This window comes from Taudactylus pleione, unplaced genomic scaffold, assembly GCF_031769625.1.
Source record: "Taudactylus pleione unplaced genomic scaffold, aTauple2 ptg000073l, whole genome shotgun sequence".
Taxonomy (NCBI): domain Eukaryota; kingdom Metazoa; phylum Chordata; class Amphibia; order Anura; family Myobatrachidae; genus Taudactylus; species Taudactylus pleione.
Genome location: NW_028284475.1, coordinates 8,479,756 through 8,503,545, shown reverse-complemented (window position 1 = coordinate 8,503,545; position 23,790 = coordinate 8,479,756). Strand labels below are relative to the sequence as shown.

The 23,790-nt window shown below is 45.3% G+C and overlaps 1 protein-coding gene across 2 annotated transcripts in view; it reads left to right on the top strand.

The window, feature by feature from the left end:
* Window positions 1-23,790, top strand: part of PRPF3 (pre-mRNA processing factor 3) — a 43,622-nt gene that overhangs the window by 6,982 nt on the left and 12,850 nt on the right. For both annotated transcript variants that reach the window (XM_088467668.1, XM_088467669.1), the window contains exons 5-12: window positions 886-966; window positions 1,859-2,085; window positions 2,688-2,994; window positions 3,092-3,258; window positions 5,703-5,785; window positions 7,723-7,866; window positions 22,962-23,061; window positions 23,566-23,679. In XM_088467668.1, coding sequence (XP_088323794.1) covers window positions 886-966; window positions 1,859-2,085; window positions 2,688-2,994; window positions 3,092-3,258; window positions 5,703-5,785; window positions 7,723-7,866; window positions 22,962-23,061; window positions 23,566-23,679 — 1,223 coding nt within the window. The remainder of the gene's footprint in view (window positions 1-885; window positions 967-1,858; window positions 2,086-2,687; window positions 2,995-3,091; window positions 3,259-5,702; window positions 5,786-7,722; window positions 7,867-22,961; window positions 23,062-23,565; window positions 23,680-23,790) is intronic.

Sequence of the window (23,790 nt, the reverse complement as noted above, 5' to 3'; positions counted from 1 at the left end):
ATTAGCATCCTGTGCTGCTGAGAGACCCTGTGACCTCCTTTATCAAACTCTAGGGAGTGTTCCAGACTTAAAACCAGGCTCCTGATCGCTGTAATTGCCATTCAATGGGGTTGGAGTCACAAGATCATCAGCCCTACTGCGGTATCACTGCAAGATGTAGATGGGAGGAGCTCCATGTTTTAGATTATATTATGTGGTATATTGCTATGTGTATATTAATAGTAGGATTTTAGACAGGTGTTGCCCAACTTCGGTCCTCAAGGCACACTGTAACAGTCCAGGTTTTCAGGATATCCGTGCTTGAGCGCAGATGGTTAAATCAAAATGACCTGAGGTACTAATTAAGTCATCTGTGCTCAAATATAGCTGTCCTTAAAACCTTGTCTGTTAGTGTGTCTTGAGCACTGAGCTTGGGAAACACTGTTGCACAGTCTGGAGTATTGATGTACTATGTCTTCAAGCCTGTGTATCACGACCATGAACCATTTCTTTCCACCATTCTATAGTATGTGAATTGTTTTAATTTCTTCTGTTCTATTTTATTCAGCTCACCTAATTTTTTACATCTAGTTGCATTTCTTGCTCTTGAAGCAGGGCTGGACAGATAAGAGCCTGCACTCCAGATTCCACACTCCTTGCACTAGAAAGGAGCTTTCCCTATATCTCTGGACTTATCACAGCTGGTCCCCCAGACACTGCATTCAGTGTAACATTGTGTCATCACGCCAGCGGTCAGCTGTCCCACACTAGCTGAAACCCCAGTGAGGCCATATGCCCACATGCGATCTGTCACAGAATTGTTATTGATGTTTTTCTTGCCTATGCCTTGCTTAAAATTGTATGTGATGTAGTCATCCCATAGTGATGGGCCTGTCTGTATTGCAGATTAAACAGATGATGGAAGCTGCAACCCGGCAGATTGAAGAGAGGAAGAAGCAGCTGAGCTTTGTCAGTCCTCCTTCAGTGGTAAAGTTGGATTGTTAAGATTTTCTATTTTGTTAGAGCTGGTATCCTATATTTCTGCAAAATAATCATATATGTCTCTATATACTTTAGTTTTATAGCCAAGAGAACTTGTCATTCATAGCCTTTCTCCCAGGACACTTTGGGTTCTGCCATTGCAGTGCCAGATGAGCTGGCTTCGGTATAGCTCAGGTAACATTTTCCATGACCATGGTTCTCACAAGTCTAGACCGGAGGTAGGCAACCTGTGGCACTCCAGCTGCTGTGGAAATACACATTCCAGCATGCTTTGCCACAGTCTAGCTATATAACTGTAGCAGGGTATGCTGGGAAGTGTAGTTCCATAGCAGTTGGAGTGCCATAGGTTGTCTACCCCTTGTTAAGACCAAGGGTGGTTCTGCTTCTGGCGGTCCTCCAGACTTGGGAAGAATCTGATTTTACCACCCAGGAGGAAGGTGAGGTGGCCGGAGACCCTGACACTGAGGTTTCCTTGTGTCCCGTTGAGGACTCCAACCTGAAGCTTGGAGGGGGGGAGATGTAGTGTGTGTTGTCAGTCACTTTAGACAGTAAGGACAGTGAGAAATGTAGGATGAAACTAAGACGGACTCATTCTTCCCCACGCCTTCTGCTTAGTTGGAGGATCTTCTCTATCTAAGCCTGATCATAGATTACATGCTCTTTATCCACTCCCTAGAGAGCATATGGTGGAGTGAGACTCTGCACCTAAGCTAGATGCTCCCACAACTCGCCCATCTTAAGATCCATACCATTTCCGACCCCAAATTCTGCCAGCTCACGGCATACCAAGCATTGTAACATCAAGACTAATGTTTAGATGTGTAGAATAGGCAGAATAAAGGGATAAAACCACCTACTTCTAAATATCCATTCACAGCCAGTCAGCAAATCTTCCTCCAACCAGTCCTCCGAACGATCCCACATCGGGAACACTATCCAGCCGTCCCAGGCCGCCACCTTCATGAACGATGCCATTGAAAAGGCCAGGAAAGCTGCCGAACTGCAGGCGCGCATCCAAGCACAGCTGGCCCTGAAACCCGGACTTATAGGAGCTACAAACATGGTCGGCTTGGCCAATCTTCATGCCATGGGAATCGCCCCTCCGTGAGTATTCTGTGCTCCCCACATCAAGCTGCATTTTTAGACCCAGTAATCGGACGCTCCGTCGAAAATTTGCGCCTTCCTCATGCTAGGAGCAGAAACTCCGTCAGAGTACGACCTCCAATGTAAGCGACTCAGTGTCTGATATCGCAACCAGTTATGCGATCCGCACCTAATTGCCCCATAAGCTGGTGCGTCTCCGTGCGTTTGAATAGCCACCTCCCAGGATGCATAGCACATTTTCAATACATTTGGGGCAGTGCGTCTCAATCGCCACTGCGCCTGTGCGTACACACAACTGGGCGCTTGGACTGACTTTTTAGCGACTTTGATGCAAGCGCAGTTGAACATTGAACATTTGCGCGGATATCGGCATTGCGCACGACTCAGGCACTTAGACTTGATAGTGTTATAATGACCAATGACATATCGCTATGTTCACTTTATAAACCTCCCTTTAATTATCTTAGAACTACCCACGTCCTAGCTATTGCACGAGCTGTTGGTGGTTCTGTACATGTTTGACCTTCCGCATTGAATCACAACAGGGGTTTTTCAGAATACTAGTGTTGCCTAATTTACTTTTTTATTTATTTTTTGTAAAGGAAAGTAGAGCTGAAAGACCAGTCAAAACCCACCCCTCTTATCTTGGACGACCAGGGTCGCACTGTAGACGCCACCGGCAAAGAGATCGAGCTGACTCACCGCATGCCCACGTTGAAAGCCAACATCCGGGCCGTGAAAAGGGAGCAGTTCAAGCAGCAGCTGAAAGAGAAACCTTCAGATGACCTGGAGTCAAACACCTTCTTTGACCCTCGTGTCTCAGTCATGCCTGCCCAGCGCACGAAACGTTCCTTCAAGTTCCACGACAAGGGAAAATTTGAGAAGATCGCTCAGAGGCTGCGGACGAAGGTGCCTCCCTCTATTTCCGAGCCTCAGATTAACCGCTGTGCAGGCGACAGTGCTTGATAATTGTATTAATACAGTGAAACGTTTCTCTGTTGAACAGGCCCAGCTGGAGAAACTGCAGGCCGAAATCTCACAGGCCGCCAAGAAAACCGGGATCCAGACTTCCACCAGGCTAGCACTCATTACCCCCAAAAAGGAGATCAAGGAAGGAGAAATTCCGGACATCGAGTGGTGGGACTCGTTCGTCATTCCCAATGGAATTGAACTGTAAGTGTCTGTTTCTACAGTGTGTCTTAAATACAGATGTGTCCCCATACACCTGTACTCAAATAGTCCCTTTTGGTGCACCACCGACTCTGCGACATATGTCCTGCTAGAGACACAAAATATGCATCTTAAGGGGCACATCCACTAGGCGATATTAATACGACATCGTAATCGTGCAATCGCTCATTAATCGTGCACTATAATGTTGGAAACGACCAGCGATGCGCACTCCCGCTGGTCGTTTCCGACATCAATCATCGCCCAAACATGCTGGTCAATCTGCCGATAACGATAGATTGGCCATGTTCGGAGATGATTGAGGGTGCCTACACTGATGGACTAATTGTTCAGTGTCGGCACTGCAGGGGATGGGGAACGACTGTACGATTACGATGTTGCAATCGTACTGTCTTTCCCTAGTCGGCATGTGGATGTGCACCTTAAGTTCCATCACTAATTGCAGAAAATTACAGTGCAAGGTTACCCTGGACACTGGCTATGGCATTGCGTACAGCTGCTGTGTGCGACTCGGACACTAACCTGGGTAATAAGTCAAGACAGATGTGTCCCCATTCACCTGTACTCAAATAGCACCTTTTGGTGCACCACCGACTCTGCAAAATATGTCCTGCCAGAGACACAAAATATGCATCTTAAGGGGCACATCCACTAGGTTATATTAATGAGCGACATCGTAATCGTGCAATCGCTCATTAATCGTGTACTGAAATGTCGGACACTACCAGCGATGCGCGCTCCCGCTGGTCGTTTCCGACATATATCATCGCCCAAACATGCCGGTCAATCTACCGATAAAGACAGATTGGCCATGTTCGGGGATGATGGAGGGTGCCTACACTGATGGACTATAATCGTTCAGTGTAGGCACTGCAGGGGATGGGAAACGACTGTACGATTACGATGTTGTAATCGTACTGTCTTTCCCTAGTCGGCATGTGGATGTGCGCCTTAAGTTCCATCACTAATTGCAGAAAATTACAGTGCAAGGGTACCCTGGACACTGGCTATGGCATTGCGTACAGCTGCTGTGTGCGACTCGGACACTAACCTGGGTAATAAGTCAAGACAGTGGACCGCTACAAGTGTGCTGCATCGTTCTGTTTAATATGAAACTTTGAACCAAGGCCCTCATTCAGAGCCGTTCGCTATTTGCGTTCGTTCGTTCAAAAACAAGGGGTGGCTATTCAAATGATCCGTTCGCACATTGCAGTCTGTTCACACCTCTAAGTCTGAACGAGCGAGCAAAACATACGCTCGTTTATTTGTTAAAAACGCCCCCTGGCCGCTCGCACCATACGTCATGTCCGCTATTTATTAGATTAATCGAGTACATCGAACAGCGTATGAACTGCTTGCTATTCTTGGGGTTGGTTTTTTCAACCGCTATTTTGCGAGCAGTTCTGAGTTAAAAAAAAACAAGTGACGTGGTCAATGACGCTGCTATATTGATTATGCACACCCATAAAACGCCCGTTTTGACCTTTAAGCACGCCTGCGTTCTGATCTCCACTCCCCGTTTTCAAGCACCTTCCCCTGTTACCACCCACATACGCCTCATTCTGTCACTCAAAATAGCAGGCACTCGCTATATTGTGTACAAACGATTTTCAGCCGCACTGACTGGTTCGCGCATGCGTACTAAAAACCGTACGCATGCGCAGATGTGCGAACATCGCTCGGAACGAACGTACTGCCGCTAGCGAGTGGCTCTGAATGAGGGCCCAAGTCTTTTGCAACAAAAACACTGCTCCTGGTGCTTAGTACACTATAAGTGACATTGCAGGGGGCTACCATGTAAATAAGAGGCTTCATTTAGAGCAGGGCTGAGGAACCTTTTTCTGTCGAGGACCATTTTGATATATATAACATTATTCGCGGGCCCGGTCCAGGCCACGCCCCCACCGTGCGACATCACATGGGGTGGGGTCACAATCATCGGTGATGACCGCAATGGCCAGAGCATCCTGAAGATGCTCCAGAGAACTGTAAGGGCAGCGGTATGACCGTCTGAAGTGTCCTAAGGACGATCCAGGCGGCACTGCTGCACAGATTCTGGCTGCAGGGGGCCATGTTAGGCCAGATGAGGCTAGCAGAGAAAAGTTCAGAGGGCCAGACCAAATGATTCAGAGGGCCTTATACGGCCCCTGGGCCTGAGGTTCCCCATCTCTGATTTAGAGAGAAGTACAAATTTTCTGGAACTGCAACCCGTGGAGGAGCGTCTAAGTCACAACTTGCGTCCCGCGCCCTATGGGGCAAGAAGGATAGGTCTATGAGGACACATCTATATTCACTGGCGGTGATGAGCCTGCTAGATATGTCAACTTCGCCCACTTCATCTGCCAGATATTTGTGTACTTTACTATGTAAGGCACCTGTTCTAACTGAGTTAAGCTCTGTTAATACTGAGTTTATTCTTCTTCCAGGAGAGCAGATACCTTAGCACAACGGAGAGAATTCCACGGTATCACGAATCTCGTTGAGCATCCAGCACAGCTCAGCCCTCCAGGTGAGTTGTTGGTGGAGGGTTGTGTGTTGTATACTGCTTGCGTTTTAAGAGCAAAGTATTATGGGCCAGAAAGTGATTATTTCCATGGATCTGGACCAATTAGGATTTTTGCAGGGTATATAGGACATAAACACCGGCTGTATTTTATGGCGCCTTTCCGGTCACAGCCACAAAAACAAAAAGAGAAATGATTGCGTTAGCTATAAAGACTTTTCTGTCTGTATATTTTTATACATAGGTTCTGTAATGCTGGTTGTAAGTCTGTGTCTAATGGGAAGGAATGTGTCCTGCTAGTGAGCAAAGACACTAAGGGGGGTATTCAATATGGGAGTGAAAAGTCCGTGCTGGACTTTTCGCTCCACATCGGAGATTTTTCTGGGATAAAGTATCGGACGCGCGCCCGCTTTATCCCCGTATTCAATGTAAAAGCTACGAAAACGGGACCCGGCGAAGTAGGATCGGCGAAAAAAAACAAAATTTACCTGGAATAAATTGTAGGACCCCCCTAAAGCTGTAAAAACATGGGGGATCACTATGGGTACTCCCGTTTTAGCATGCAAATGATAGTCGGGGATTTAAATAGCCGCTGCAGGTGTTTTTTTTTCCCGACATTGAAGAAGTGATGCAGAAGAGCACTCAGATTATTTTTTTCGTTTTTTTAAGTGGTCCCATCAAATTTGGGGTACATGAAAATGGGTAATAGCATATTTTTAAGTCCCTAAAGTCTTTATTTAAAAATTCTGCAAATATGCACCTGCCACTAATATCCTATTCTAGAAAACACCTTCCGCATATTTGCAGAATAGCCCTGAACCTATTTTTAAACACTTTTATTTATTTTTTTTTTCCCATTTTTTTTTTTTTTTTTTTTTTCACCCCAATTTTTAAATTATTTTTTTGGGGTGTACCTATTTTTTTTTTTTAACTTTTTTTGACACAGTTCTTTTCTAAATGTCATTCTCAGGGGTGCAGGCTATTTTTTTTTAAGCCTGCACCCCTAAACCCCAATTCTGCACTTTTTTTCGCCACCTATTCAGTGGTGAAAAGTTATCCCCGTGTTCTTTCAAAGACTTTTCGAACCTGCGAAAAGTCTTTGAATACGGTGTAAAACCAAAACCTGCGATAATGACGTCATTGGTGCGAAAACACCGCAAAAACTGAGTTTTCGCTCCATACTGAATACCCCTGTATAGGTTCAATCAAGATGATATTAAGTTTAGTAATTGTAATTATAATGAACGTGTTATGCCATGTGGCTGTGCCAATGTTTATAATGGTTGTCCTATGGCTTTTGTGGCTAACAGGTAAGGTATAGCCAGTTAGTTTGTCAGAAGTGCAGACTTGTGTGTGCAAATGCCGAGTCTGTAATTGGGCCAGACAAAGCCACCTTGTAATATAAGTAGTGTTTATCCTAGCACCCTGCACTTGTCAACCCGTGCAGTTCCTCTTTCCTGCCTGGGGTGTCGCTCTCTGCTGTGGTGCTTCTAGCACACTCTGGTCTGTATCCCAGCAGTCTGTTGCATCAGCTGAGTGTGCTAGAAGCACCAGAGCAGAGAGCGACACACCAGGCAGGAAAGAGGAGCTGCACGGGTTGTGTGACAGGGGCAGGGTGCTAGAATGAACATTATATAAGCTGAAACTTTGCTCCAGCAGTCAAAATAAAGTATCTTCGTTATATGATGAGACCCACGTAGACTTCAGAAAGCCATTCCGAGTTATGTCATACCACTTTGTCATTCATCGCATACTAAAGAAATCTAATAATGGGTGCAGATAGGACATTAATTGCAATCATGAGGCCAAACCAGGAGTCAGAATATTTGGCTCACAATTAAAAGACTTCAAGTAATTTTGAATGACTTCAGTTTAATGTTAGTTTTTTTTTTTTAGACTTTCCCTTTAGAAGCTCCTTGTTTTTGTTTTTCCCATTAACCCAGTTGACACAGATGCTCCAGTGACCCTAGGGATTTACCTAACCAAAAAGGAACAGAAGAAACTGCGACGTCAGACCAGGAGGGAGGCGCAGAAGGAACTGCAGGAGAAAGTACGGTTAGGACTCATGCCTCCACCAGAACCCAAAGGTAGGTTTGAGTGTATCATTTCCTTATTGTGTTGCTTTATAATATGTTTCTGTAGATTTCGGTATTCTCCTATTTTGGCAATGGTGTAGTTGCTGCAAATGTCTTTGTAAGTTTTTTGAGACAAGAACTGTGGTCTCACAGCATTGGCCGGCAGCACTTTGCACCTGTGCAGGCTTCCCTTGGTGAGCGCTACGCCTTCCTGATTACATCCGATAACTTCTTCTGTGTGCGGTCAGTGCTGCATGAAGCTCAGAGTGTTGCTTGCTCAGGGGTGAATTTGATGTAGCAGTAATGGGGGGATTGAGGCCATGTAATGGGGGGATTGAGGCCATGTAATGGGGGGATTGAGGCCTGTAATGGGGGATTGAGGCTACTTCCCGAGACGGGAAGTGGCCAAGTGCTGGGAGATGAGTCAGTTGCTTATAAGCGATGAGTCTTTTTTTTAAAACATATTTTTATTGTAAAACCGTAATAAACAATATAACATATTGATCAGAAAATGACAAGACATCAACAGGACCACAACAGTAATGTGCAATACAATGGATCCATGAGGAACGTAACAATACAGGAATTAAAATGGTGGTTCACCTGAAGCCAAGGTTTCTTCATTATACCAGGCTGTGAGTTGGACTGCGGCACGGAGCGTTTTTAACCTGAGGTGTTAATGTGTGAACATACGGGAGCCAGATATTAAAGAACTTCTCTGCTTCCTTGTCTTTATTAAGGGATAGTTCTAGCCAATCCATATTAAATAGGTATGTAATTCTAGGTTGTAAAAGACTGAGCGTTAAAGTGTCAGTGGAAATCCATTGAGATAATATTGTTTTTTTCGCAGCTGCTGCAATCTTTGCTAGTAATAGACGGGCACCTCCAGGGGCACAGGATGACCCAGATGATGGTACAATATCCCACATAGCCCACTCGGGTGTTAGTTCAAAAGCAATTCCCAACTTGGTGGATATATAGGTGTGTACCAAGGACCAGAACCTCTGTACCTCCGCACAGTGCCACATACAATGCATTAGATCCGCATCAGGTTGACCACATTTAAAACAATTTGAGTCTGTGGAAGTACCTGTGATGAGTCTTAATTTGGGGGTGAAATAGGCACGATGCAATAATTTCTACTGCATTTCCGCGTATGAAGCCGAAATTAATTGCTTATTAAGTCTAACAAAAGATTTTAAAATGGTGGATAGGGGTATGGTAGGGAATGTGGAATGCCACTTGGCAAATCCCACCGTCTCCACTTCCAAATTTATTTCCCGGCGTATATAGGTGTATAGCATAGAAGTGGAAAATGACATAGAGAGGCAGCGAGACAGCACATCATCCAAACCATTTTTCCCAGGTATAATGGGAATTTTAGGGAGTAAAGTATTGACATAACTACGTATTTGGAAATATATAAATAAAGGGATTTGGATACAGGGAAATTTTTCCTGTATTTGGTTATGAGAGTAAATAGTCATTGTGGAGAGATCCAATAATTGATATATGTAACGCAATCCCTGTGTGTTCCAGGTTTTGAAAGTCTGTGTTAGAAAACCAGCATCAAACCCTGGGTTATGGCCGATAGGAAGGAACAAGGAGACATTGGGAGGGACTCTCATTTGAGTTCTGGCTCGGCGCCAAGCCAAGCATGTAGTATGTAGTAGTAGATTTTGTGCTACGTGAGGTGGAAAGGACAAGGGTCGTGTGTGTAGCAAACTAGCTAATGGCATTTCAACACTAAAAGATTGTTCTATTAGCGTGTCAGCAAATCCATTTGTTCCTCTAATCCAGTCAATTGCGTATCGGTAATTTGACGCAATAGCATAAGATTTTAAGCAAGGGAGATTAATTCCGCCTAAAGCAGGTGGTTGGCTGAGTTTGAATAGTGAAATCCTGGGTTTTTTGTTCGCCCAAATGAACTTGCTGATCGCTTTGTTAATCAATTTTAAATCAGATTCTAAAGGAAGCAAGGGGAGCATCTGAAAAAAATATAAAATCCTAGGAAAAGATATCATTTTAATTAATTGACATCTACCGAGATATGAGAGTGGGAGATGTTTCCATTTTTTAAAATCTAAAAGTGTACGTTGTATTAAAGCAGGGAAATTGACTGAGTATAGGGCGGAGGGATGTGCCGGGATATTAAGGCCTAGGTATTTTAGAGTTGTTTTGGCCCATTTAAATGGGAAAGAATTTTTCCAGTTTTTTGTGACGTCCGAGTGTAGGGCCAAGGCCTCTGTTTTGTTATAATTTATCAAAAAACCAGAGATAATATGGAAGTCTTTCAGGATATGAAGGAGTTTAGGTATGGCAGAATGTGGGTTCTCAAAATACAGTAATAAGTCATCCGCATACGCGGAGACTTTCAAAGTGTTATTTCCGATATTTATTCCCTGCCATTGTTGACATAGCAAAAAGGTGCGGATAAGAGGATCTATAGCCAGGTTAAATAATAAAGGGGATAGGGGACAACCCTGTCGGGTGCCCCTATGTAGTCTAAGGGATGGAGTATTCAGGCCGTTAACTGTTAGGAATGCTATAGGAGTGTGGTATATTGTTTTGAATAATGTAATAAATTCGGGACCAAAATTTTGTAGCTGGAAGATGCGCAGTAGGTGGTTCCACGACACCCTATCAAAGGCCTTGTCAGCGTCGCAGCTGACAAGGAGCGTTTGGTTATTTCTCATTTGGTGAGATTTAGTTAATCCTGCAATCAAATGTCGGACGTTGATCACTGAGTGTCGTCCTTTCATAAACCCAGTTTGTGCGGTGTGTATGAGATGTGGCAATACTAATTGTAAACGTTGAGCGATAATACCAGTGAGGGTTTTAAAATCCTGGTTGAGCAGAGATATTGGCCTATATGATTGGGTCAGCGTGGGGTCTTTCTCAGGTTTCAAGAGAAGGATAATTCGGGCCTGGTTAAAGTCTGGTGGTGTTGAGGCTCCCTTCAATATTGAATTAAATAAGGAAACTAAATGAGGGGTTACAAGTGGATTTAATATTTTGTAGTACTCGGCACTAAGGCCATCTGGGCCGGGTGTCTTTCCGTTGGCCAGGGATTTGATAGTTAGAGCAACCTCCAACTCCGAAACAGGAGTTGTTAGAGAGTCGCGGGCCTCTTCAGAGAGGGAAGGTAGATTAGCCTCTTTCAAAAAGTTCATCCCCAGAACAGGGTTATCATCCTGTGCGGAGTATAAGTCTGTGTAATATTGTAAGAAAGAGGCCGCAATGTCCTCGTTGGTATGTAATGATCCTAGGGGACCTTTAAGAGAAAGAATGGGAGAGGATGTTTTCTGACTTCTCACTATATTAGCTAGCAGTTTGCCCGCTTTATTTCCCCAACGGAAATAGCGATGTTTCTGGAAATCTAGATAATATTGGGCTCTTTCAGTGCACAATGTGTCATATAAATTTTTGTTATTCAAATAATTCCGCCGTGTCTCTGTGTTGTTATTTTGCAGCATAATGGTATACGATTGTGATAGGGCTTTACTCAATTCCGTGAAACGTGTGTTAAGTTTACGGCGTTTATGGGAAACATATCCCATAATATGCCCTCTCACTACTGGTTTAGATGCGGCCCAAAACAATGATATGTCGCCAATATGAGAAGCATTATCATTATTATAATTAAGAAATTGTTGTTCTAAGTATTTTTTGAAGTCTGGAGAAGTGAATAAGTATGAGGGGAATATCCAATTGAAGGAAGATGTTTTGGGGGTAGATAGTTGTAACGTGAACCATGTAGGCGCATGATCGGAGATGACTGTTTTCTATATGAGATGTTTGAATCCTATTAATTAATGAGCTTGAGACCAGCCAGACGTCCAATCTAGCTGAGGAGTGATGGGGGTGGGAGTAAAACGTGTAATCACGTGCTAAGGGGTGGAGGTGTCTCCATGGGTCTACTAGGGCGAGGGATTCAATTAGAAGTTGTAGCGTTGGAGATGTGCTGCCCCGCCACTCACCGGATGCTCCCGTTCTGTCCAGACTAGGAGAAAGAGTAGTGTTGAAGTCTCCTCCTATGACGAGGGCGCCTTCTGCCCAATTCTGGAGTCGGGCGTAGAGATCGGAGAAGAATGCATTGTTGTGACCTGTGGGAGCGTACAAAGTGACAAGCGTGATTAATTCACCTTCTAAATTCAGTTTAAGAAAGAGAAATCTGCCCTCGGTGTCCAGGATCGAGTCTACAACTGTGTATTTTAAAGATTTATGGAAAATCACCAGCACCCCTCTTTTGTTAGATGTGAAAGATGCAGCTGTATAATCTTTTATCCATGAGTCTCTAAGAGTATTGGGGTCACCCTGTCTCCAATGGGTCTCCTGTAGCACTGCTATGTCAGGTTTAAATTTTTTAAGTTGTTGTAGTATTTTACGCCGTTTAATCGGGGTGTTTAAACCCTCTACGTTCCAAGTTAAAAATCTTATGTTTTTTTGTGTTTTAGTGAGATCAGCAATAGAGTGAGACATTGTGTTATCCTATACCTGTCCTGCAGACCAAAAAAGTGAACCATCGTAAAGAGACCATCACGCTCTCAGTCCCAGCACGCAGAGAGCGCCTGCAGTAAAACTTTGAAAGTGCCATTACAGAAATACACATAACACAAAAACAAAAACATGACCTGCAATAATATATGGAATATAACAAACATAATGCAGTCTTACAATTTTTGAAAATTTTAAGAACCAAAAAATAAGGCTCTACGGGCCTATTTAAACCCAGTGAGGTATAAAAGTATCGATAATTGAAAAAAAGAAATAAAAGAAAATAAAAAAGGGGATATGAAAGAGGAGGAATGGTAAATGTGCAAAAGGAAGGGGAAAAAACAACAAACCAGAGATTATCTTGACAATTCTGCCGTTGACGTTTAGCAGTTGTTGAAATAACCAGAAATCTTGAAAACAAGCATAAGATATATATTTCCAATAACAAACTCTCCATGTTTGCGATAGGAGACGGATTTGTACAATTAAATGTATCTTCTTAAGTCACGATATCATTTTGAGGAGTGATTTGGTCAGTTAGAGAGTCCAGAAAAGTCTTTGCAGACGATGGAGAATCGAAAAAGTGTTGTTTGCCGTTATGTAGGACTTTCAGCTTCGCAGGGTACATTAATGCAAATCTCAGTCCCAGATCAAATAATGCTTTACAAATGGTAGAATATTCCCTTATTTTCATTGCTACTTGATACGAGAAGTCCTGAAACAACAACAATTTGTGCCCCTGATAGGTGAGGCCTTCTGATTTGCGGTAGGCGTCCAGTATGCGAGTTTTGTCTAGGTAGTTCAACATTTTCATTATGACAGGCCTAGGTCTTCTCTGGTCAGAAGCACGGTCAGGGCCTATGCGTTGAACTCGTTCTATGATGAGGGTACTGGAAGAAGCCGAGCAATTGAGCTCAGAGGGTAACCATTTAGAGACGAAATCCATGAGATCTCTTTGCTTAACAGATTCCGGTAGGCCTATTAACCTTAAATTGTTGCGGCGATTCCTATTCTCTAAGTCTTCCAATTTTTCCTGCATAGCAGAGATCGCTGATTCCTGTGTACGTATTACGCTTTGTGCCTCTGTTAGCTCATCTTCAACATTGGAGATACGTTGTTCTGCTTCCGTAAAGCGTCGACCATGTTCCTTAAGTTGCGAAACTGCTGATTCTATAGCTTCTTTGAGGCCGGACAGTTTTTTGTCAAGCAAGGGAGAAAGAAGCTCGGATATTTCTTGGGCTTTAGCTATTGAGGCGGTACTAAATTGAGTCGAGTTAGAGGCTCCGTCCAGGATATTGTCAGCTGGAGGTGAAGTAGGAGAGTCAGGAGATGATGATGGAGCTACATTTTTGTCTTTCCCTTTAGTAGTTTGACCTTTAGGTGCACGCTGTGGTCTGGCCACAAACTTCTCCATGGTATAGGGATGTGACGTGCGATTTAATCAGGAGCCACTAGGGGGAGCCCCAGGTGTTCAGGATATATATGACACTGGGTCTGTAAATTAGAACCTATAGTATGGCTTGTGAGCACTATCTTTGGACCAGACAAGACAAGATCACAGTATGAGGACCCAGCAACACCACCCTGCTCCCTGGTATGAGCAGCAAATAGAGAGGATTGTGAAAGGAGGTAAGCGCTGGCTGCAGCAACTTGTTCAGGTCTCAAAAATGGCGGCCGCGGGTGATGTGTGGCCAGCGGGGAGCTTATAACTGAGGAACGTCCCTGAAACGGTGTCCAGGCGTCCCGCTTGTTCCTCGGGTCTAATGGTAGCCCCGGTGGCTGTTGCTGGAGGTGGGGAGGGGAGAGATTATGCCCGGCCGCGATCCAAGATGGCGGCCGCGGGCAGTGCCGCTTTTCCAATGCGGCTGTACTCCGGTGTTGTGGGGCAGTGCGGGGGGCCGGGGCATGCGCCGCTCTTACCCGCGTTATCCTAGAGACCTCAGGGTGGCTTTAGGTGAGGCAGTGAGTCTCTCCGGCGGCGCTATGTCTCGGCTATATGGAGCCGGCTTGGGAGCCCATTAAAAGTGCGGCCAGGTCGTTTGGTCCGCCCACCGGAAGTTCATAAGCGATGAGTCTTCTCTTTCTACAATTGAAATGATGTTAATATATAGCCATATCAGTGTTCTCCCCATGCTTTATTTGTCAGGCGGTCCGCCCGGCAAAAATCCCCCACCGCCCGGCAGTTGAGCTGCACTGAGAACTAGCGGCGGTACAGCCGGTGCATTGCACAGGGGCCCGCACCCGCCGCTAGTGTCCCACAAGTGTAGGGCAGAGCGCAGTGAGTAGCGGTCTGCCCTACACAGAAACAAACACACAGGCGCCAGCGGCAGCTGTGTGTTTGTCATAGCAGCGCAGCCAGCCAATGAGAGTCAGTACAGACTCTGGCTGCTGCGGCCACGGAGGTAGCCGGCTAGAGCTCACTCATGGGCTCTCATTCCGGCTCCACCCACAGCGGTTGATGGGAGAGACGTCGTGATGTCTCTCCCATAGTGCAAAGCGGGCCCGGGAGCAGCAGACAGCGGCGGTCGTCGGCTGGAGCGGGGATCAGGTAAGTTGTCTTTTTTTTTCTTTGTGAGTATGCGTTACTGTATAAAGGGGGCTGCTACTGGGGGCACTGTATCATGGGGCTGCTACTGGGGGCACTGTATCATGGGGCTGCTACTGGGGGCACTGTATCATGGGGCTGCTACTGGGGGCACTGTATCATGGGGCTGCTACTGGGGGCACTGTATCATGGGGCTGCTACTGGGGGCACTGTATCATGGGGCTGCTACTGGGGGCACTGTATCATGGGGCTGCTACGGGGGGCACTGTATCATGGGGCTGCTACGGGGGGCACTGTATCATGGGGCTGCTACGGGGGGCACTGTATCATGGGGCTGCTACGGGGGGCACTGTGTCATGGGGCTGCTACTGGGGGCACTGTATCATGGGGCTGCTACGGGGGGCACTGTATCATGGGGCTGCTACGGGGGGCACTGTATCATGGGGCTGCTACTGGGGGCACTGTATCATGGGGCTGCTACGGGGGGCACTGTATCATGGGGCTGCTACGGGGGGGCACTGTATCATGGGGCTGCTACGGGGGGGCACTGTATAATGGGGCAGCTAATGGGTTGGGGGCACTGTATGATGGGGCAGCTAATGGGTTGGGGCCACTGTATCATGGGGCAGCTAATGGGTTGGGGCCACTGTATCATGGGGCAGCTACTGGGGGGGGGGCACTGCCCCAGACTGGCCCCTTATGCAGTATTTAAGCCTGGGGGCACTACATAGGGACATTACTTCAGCCTGGGGGCACTGCATAAGGGCAAAACTAATCTACAGGGGGCACTGTTTAAAGGGCATTTTGATTGAGAGCCAGTGGGGGAGCAGCCTGAGACCTATCGGGCTGGATTGGCAAGGGAGATACCCCTTTTCCCGGCGCGCATATTGCAAAGGCCCCCACCCGGCTACTTTTTGATGCCACCCGGCTGGAAAAAAATTCTGGGAAGAACACTGCATTTAAATACCATTTTACAGAAGCACAAAACAAGCAATGTTAAGTTATTTATGTATTTAATTTTACAATTGGTTGACATTTTTTTTTTTCTATTTTTATTCCTGCGTTTGTATTTTTTTTTATTTTTTTTATTTAAATCCCTTTTATATGTGCAGCATCCTATAGCCAGCACTTTATATACAAATAGTACAGCGTGCTGAGGAATGTTGTTACCAGACATTGTAGTGTGCAGGTTTGTTCAAACATGGAGAACCAGTTGGAACTTAAATATTGACACTGGCTTTTTATTATATGAGGGTGATTCAATAAATAAGGTAACAAGACTGACTCTTTTTTTTTTTTTTTTTGAGGTGTATCTGGGAAACGCTAGTCCCTCAAATCATGATCATCTTTGCTTTCTGGCTACAAAATCAAGTGTGTTCACAAATAGGATGGCAGTGATGGCTACCCTTCTCCTGTCTTTATCTGGACAATGTGCTAATTTAAGTTGATTCCTCAGTCTTGCTGCAGAGCCATGTTCGGCAGACAGCCCAGACCTTAGTAAATCATGGTTGGCTCCTCAATTGCAGAAAAATCCAGGTTAACACCTTCATAGTGAGTGGTTTCCTTAGGGCTGCTATTCCACACCCCAACAACAGACGGTGGTGTTGTCTGTGGACAAAGCTGTTTTAGTAGAGGAACTAGTAAAGTCTCTGTAAGCTCACAGAATTCTCCTTCATTCACTGAGTGACACTGGAGGCATGCTGGGGTGATCAGTGGTGTGTGGAGCCTGGAACTTTAAATCTGAATTGATTTGAAATAGTGTGCTGTTCTAACCTTTATACTCCACACTAAAAACGGGTATTGTTTCCTTTACCTTTTTCATGCTCCCTACCCTTTCATCTCTGTCTGGGAAGGGCAATGCTGCGGGATCATGTCCAAAAAAAGTGGCATGGTACAAAGTCTTTGCCTGTGCCAAATCAAAACCAATTTTCCTCATGCACGGTCTGACTGGGGAGCAGTTTGCGATGTTGAGGCCCGTGACGATGTAGCATCCGAAAGCTAGTCGTCTTCAGTGGATACGCCGGTTTGGTTGGTGATGCCGGCTGGTGCTATGGCAGAACTATCGCAACAATTAGCGGCCTCCAGAAATAAACCCTCCTCATTTCCTTTGTCTGGGTCCTCGGTGGCACTTTGTCCTCGGGAACCGTCTGGGGGACCTTCTTCTGCGATTGTCCCTGAAGGTTAATCCGTTTTTCAACCTTCTCTGTTGGTCGATTTACCCTGGGCCCAGGGGTTAGCTTGCTCTGTTCATTTTGGTACAAGCCTCCTCTTCGCTTGAGAAACTCCTGTGAGCCGTCCAGACACAGTGATCCTAAAAAATGGAGGCAACCAGCTATCTTCCAATCATGTGAAAAATCAACCTTTTGAAGTTTTGTCTCAGGGTGAGGAGAACCATCTGGAGGACTCTGTTTTAGATCTTTCTTCAGTAATTAAAGATGGCGCCTCTGACATACAATAGGTGAACGCCTTAAGGCTGTCCACTAGGTGTTAAACATATCTGACATGGATCCTTCAGAGTCATAGGTTTTCTCTTGAAAAGAGATACTACTTAAGTAGCCTGTTACCCTTTCCTTAGTCTCCTCAGTTGAAGGACATGCTGGCAACAGTGTGGGTGCAACCAGAGCGTAAGTTCTAGGTAGACAAACTCATGATCTCTTTACCCGCTGCGGTGAATTCCAAGTGGGAAACACCCCCCTTTTGTGGATCCTTCTGTCTCCCGGTTAACCAAAAAAGTACCAGGATCTACTTTATACTTGGAAACTACTGATCGTAAACTGGAATCTACCCTAAAATTGATTTATGTGGCTGCAGGGGTGGGAATTAGGCCTATTCTAATCTCGGCTTAAGTAAATAAGGCAGTAGAAAAATTAGCATATCGTCTTGCAGATGGCCATCGCTCTAAGGGATCCTACGGTGGGGGTGCATCTTATTCATTTTCAAACAGTTTGGTTTCAAACTTGTTCCGTTGCCTGGGTCAGACGTACCCTCTTGGTCAGATACAAAATAAAATTTTGGGGCCTCCTCCTCAGAGGCTCTTTCATAGGTCTCCGAGCTTTGCGCCAAAAACGATCGTCCTTAAAAGTAAAGAGTCATCGTCCCAGTTCCGATGGGACAGAGATCCATTTGAAGTACCAGACAGCTCTGTGCTGCCTATACTAAACCTAAAAGCCTTAAATGTTAATTTGCCATTTCATAAATTCAAATCTCTTCGATCTCCAGCATGGAGGCAGGATAATTTTTGCCATTTGGGATGCCTATTTACACATTCCCATATGGGATCCACATCAATCTTATCTTCAGTTGGTGATACGAGGTGCCTGCTTCCACTTCAAAGCCCTTCTTTTCGGACTCTTTTCTGCCCCCTCCGATCTTTACAAGTTACTGGTGGGAGTGACAATTATCCCCTAATACAACATTCTCTTGATAAAGGCCCCCTCCTCTGAGAATCTTCTCTCATGTACAGCTAACCCATCAGATGCTCATATGTCACGGTTGGATTGTGAATTTCAAAAAGTAAATTTTGATTCCACCGCAGAGACTGCTTTTCCTAGGATTGTTATTGAACACATCCTTAAAAGGGATTTTTCTTCCACAGGAAAGTTCCTAACCCTCCAGTTGTTAAGACTAGTTCTCGAGAAACGGGCAATCTCTGTTCAGCGCTGCATGTGTCTCCTGCGGAAACTTGCCTCCTCCTTCAAGGCAGTTCTGTTCGTCAGGTTCCACTTCAGGGTTCTACAATTTGACCTCTTCAAGGGGGACGGGTCTCACCATCACCTGGCTTGAGTCATTTGTGTCTCCCCTCATGCCCGCCTATCCCATATGGAATTGGATATCGGTCACCTCTTATGCCAGGCTCCGAGGCTGGGGCACCGTGGTTCTTTGGTATCAGTTCCAAGGTATCTGGTCTCAACAGGAAGCAGTGCTACTGATAAATATCCTGGAAATCTGCAATCCTTCAATGTGTTCTTGCCAGTTCAGCAGCATCTGCAGGGGCATCCGGGAAAGGTCCTGTCAGGCAACGCCCCGGTGGCGTATATTAATAACCAACGGGGCACAGAGTCCCTTGCCCATGAAGGAGATGACACGCATACTCTGGTGGACAGAAAAGCACATTCCAGCTGCCTTCATTCCTGGGGTTGAAAATTGGGAAGCAGGTTTCCTCTGCCTTCAGGGTCTTCAGTCGAGTTAAAGTACTTGACTTGGAAGACTGTTTTCCTCCTGACGATTGCCTCCACCTGGAGGGTGTCCGACCTAAGTGTCTTGTCCTTTTGTTCTCCTTATATGGTCTTCCATGAGGACTAGATGGAGCTGTGTACCAATCCTACCTTTTTGCCGAATGTCGTTTCCAAGTTCCACATAAATCAACCAATTGCAGTTCCTAACCCTTCCCAGCGGAGATTCTTCCTTCCACTCATTCTTTAGATGTGGTAAAAGCTTTTTGGTCTTACGTTCCGCAGACTTTGGCCTTACTCAAGACGGGTATTTATGATGCCCACAAGTGGGGTTGGCTGGCTTAGAAGAAAACTGTGTGTCTGACTTTGTGCAGTTATTTGACCAGCTTATTTTGCTGGTGACCAACCTGTGCCCTACAGGGTTTCATCTCATTGAACTTAGTTGGTGGGCGCTTCGTGAGGCAACTGCTGCTCAGCTGTTTCGTGCCGCCACCTGGTCTTCCGTGCATAACTTTGTAAAATTGTACCGCGTCCAAGGAGGCCGGTTTTAGGCACAGGGTGCTTCGTGCAGCTACAGTGCGCTCCCATCCGTGAGGACTGCTTTGGGACCTTCCCAGCGTAACTCCAGTGGCCCCCAGATGAAGGTAAAAACTTGATTTTTGTACTTGCCAGCCAAGTCCATTTCTTTGAGAAGGGACTACCTTCACAAGGGTGACATGGTTTGGAAGATCTAAATTTCCAAGTGCAAAGATAATCTGTTTCCTACCTTTTTTTTGGTTGTATTGGTTGTTGTTCCTGCAGCCCTTTCAAGGTTGGAGGGGCTTTATCCTCAAAGAAATACTTTTTAAGGTCCTAGCACCTACGCTTTCAACACCACCCCATGGTCCACCAAATGGAGAATTTACTCCTGTCTCCACTCCAATCCATCCTCAGCGCTGCTGCTAACCTTTCCTTTCAGCTGAACTGCTTTTGTCTCCCCTCTTCGCTGGACCGTACACAGTCTCCCCTTCCCCCTTCTGAACCCAAATCAAACTACTCGCCTATAAAGTGTCTCCTCCTCTCTCCAAAGCTTCAAAAACGGGCTCTCCAAACATTTCTATATTGAAGCCTTCCAGCTTTCATCTTAACCCACCACTCTGTTTCTCAACCACTATCTCCACCCTCTTTGTGACTGGCCCCATACATCAGACAGCCGTTTCTCCAATCCAACAGGAACTGCCGATTTATGGCTCGTGATCAGTCAGGGAAATTCTTCATGTTGAAAACTCGATATGCCGATCCCGAACCCTTCATCTCGGGTTCAGGAAATTGCGGCAATCCGTCGCTGATGTATGGGAGTTTATACTCTGGTCTGCCTGCTACTCCCATTTCAGATTGTAAGTTTTCACAGGCAGGGCCCTCTTCGCTCATGTGCACTTCCCTTCCTCACTCATGTAGTCGCCTCCTCCCCTATGTCAGCGGCTAAAATAAACCTTTGTGTTCAGTCCGCTTCTCTGCTTTTCTTGGTATGGCGACTACATGAAGTAATGTTTAATATGGCTTGTATACTCCTATGTCCTACAATGTTTTGAACTGAAAATCATTTTTCACTTTCTTTTGTTTGCGCGTAATTTAAGCACTTTGTAAGGCGTGTGTGGGGGGCTCTTGTGGCACCATATAATTTAAGTTACATACAAAAAAATCAGTATTGGTAATTTATAGGAAACTAAGGACTGTAAAATTATGCTTTGCAAAAGGCTCAAGAATTAGGTGAAACGCGTCAGTACATACTTTGTGGTGAGAGCTGGAGCTGCTTGCTAAAGATATTATATTGTGTCATTTTATTGTGTGGTTTGGTTCAGCCAGTGAACGAGAGAGGGCCAGACTTCCACAAGTAGTCAGGACAGTGTAAAGAACAATAGATGTTGAACTTTTTTTTCCCTCAGACGGTTCTTTTGTTAAATACTTGAGTGCAGGATATTTGGATGGGTGTTCCATTACTATTTTAATTAGGATGTTTTCTATTTAAAGGAGTTTTTTTATGTTTCATGCACGATTTATGTATTGTAGTTGTGTATTGTGAATGCATGTTATGTTATGTTCTATTTTATGTAAGTATTTGGCTTGTAGTTAACCGGAGCTAAATTCCTTGTATGTGGTTGTATTCTTGGCCAATAAAGTTGATTCTGATTATACAACTGGAGGAGGGAATCCTGTGATTAGTAATTAAGTCTCTAGTATTTGAGGCTTTCTTGTTAATTTATCTTGTAATATCAGTGGGTGCTTCTTGGGTGGCATGGCATGGTCCTCCGCCGAGCAGCTGTTCCAAATGACCACATGGTCTAACCCTAGCCCCTACTTCCCTTCGGAATGCCGGCGTCGGGGTTCCGGCACCAGTATTCTAAGCGCCAGCATCCCTTGCATTGGTATACTGAACGTATCCCTCCCAAAGTGGTCCCTGTGTTGTATTTAAGTTTTCTCCTGAGTCCTAGGAGCACACTGGGTGCCTTCCCTTTTATTGTCTATTCTTGTTCATTGTATTCGTGAATTTTAAGAAAAATAAAGTTTTCAGGCAGCCAGTGAGGTTATAGAGGGGGAGGAGTTGAGATTTTGTCTGTAAAGTTAAAGTGCCAAAGTTCCTGCCACTACAGGCTATATAACCCCTGTGTTTCTGTGTCCCCCACTGGCTTCCGAGATAAGGATTTAGCCTAAACCTGGGTACACACCTACACAGATTTATCTGCAGATGATGGTGGTTCAACCATCATTTGTCCTCTGGCCGCAGGTCGCGCTGGCCAGGGGTCGTCGCTCCCCCCTCCCTGCGGAACACAGCACGATGGACAGATATATCTGTCCATCGGTTGTGCGATACAGCCAACGCGATATGTCTGTGAACTACATATTTCAGACAGATCACTGGTACACACTGGCCGGCGGGCACACGATACATTGGCCGATCAAGTTGAAAAATGTATCAAGAGAAGTGCTTCAGCTCAAACCCTTAAGACAGTGTTTCCCAAACTTTTTTGAATCACGGCACCCTAGAGTATCAGCATTGGTTTCACGGCACTCCTGTTTAGGTTTGTTATAGAGAAATTTAGAAAAAAATCTAGTACAATAGTAAAGTGCAGTAAATTGTGCTGACCGGTCATCCTTAGGTTCAGTTATGTGGCGGTGGACAGGTTTACACTTCTGTTTGTTCACATATTTACATTACAATTGCCATAAATAATTTTGATTTGGTGCTGGACTACCTACCTGAGGCACCCCTGCAAGTGTCTCAGGGTGCCACGGCGCACAGTTTGGGAACCACTGCCTTAAGACAAAGCACCTATACATATATTGTAATTATGCCGTCAATTCCTCTTTGGGTGACGAAGTCTAATGATCTTCGGGAACATAAATGAAATTGCAGAACCATAATGTTCCTATTGGTTGTTAGTACCTCTACTTGGACTCAAGTGAGAACAAGTAAGCTTGCATTTAGCTCGTGCTTAGTCACCAAACGTCTTTATCTAACAGTGCATGCAGACATCATGTAGAACTAGATTATAAGGTGGTATTTGCTAAATAAGAGTGTTCATTCTAGCACCTGCTACAACCTGTGCAGTTTCTCTTTCCTGCCTGGGGTATCTCACACTGCTCTGGTACTTCTAGCACACTGTGGTCTGTAGCTCAGCAGTTTGTTGCATCAGCTGGGCGTGCTAGAAGCACCAGAGCAGAGAGTGACACCTCAGACAGGAAACAGGAACTGCACAGGTTGTGACAGACGTAGGCTGCTAGAATGAACACTATAAGAATGGAAATAATATACACGTATAGACTTTAATCATATAGGATCATAGTGATATATTGGAAATGCATCTCCTGTCAGTGTTTGATGATACTAATCCTGGTCCTATTATATTCTTCAGTGCGGATATCCAATCTGATGCGAGTTTTGGGAACAGAAGCAATCCAGGACCCCACAAAAGTGGAGGCGCACGTCCGAGCACAGATGGCAAAACGACAGAAGTAAGTAGCCAGATGCCTCCTATCAGTCTGTGGGCCTGCTCCATCTGTTGTCAGTGTTCAGTAACCTGAGCACCTAAAATATTGGTAATAAATGTATGCCATGCCCAGGCCCCCTCCTTGGGAAGATCGGTGCTGTACGGGATTATCTTGTCCTTGTCACATCACCCCAATAAAGGGTTGAGTGATGTGTAAATGTAGAGGGGGAATTCAGGCCAGGAATGGTCACTGTAGGGTTCGTGTACAGGGCAAAGTTACTTCTTACATTGTCAGATTACTAGTCGATGACATTGGCTTTGACCCCAACATTCCAAACATCAATAGTCTTAAATGCAAAACCAGGCGCCAAGAATCAGTGGCTTTGGGTGTTCTGGGAGTCAATTAACAGAATCGTTCACACAATTACAAGTTGCAGGCAGTGATGTTCTGCTCTCACAGACCCCTATCTATGCATCTATATCCCATCGCTGCACTATTAATAACTATAATGTATGTTTTCCCTTTCAGGGCTCATGAAGAAGCCAATGCAGCCAGAAAGCTAACCGCAGAACAGAGGAAAGAGAAGAAAGTAAAAAGGCTGAAGGAAGATATTACACAAGGCATCCATGTAGCTGTATATAGGTAGGCACCCATGTAGCTGTATATAGGTAGGCACCCGTGTAGCTGTATATAGGTAGGCACCCGTGTAGCTGTATATAGGTAGGCATCCATGTAGCGGTATATAGGTAGGCA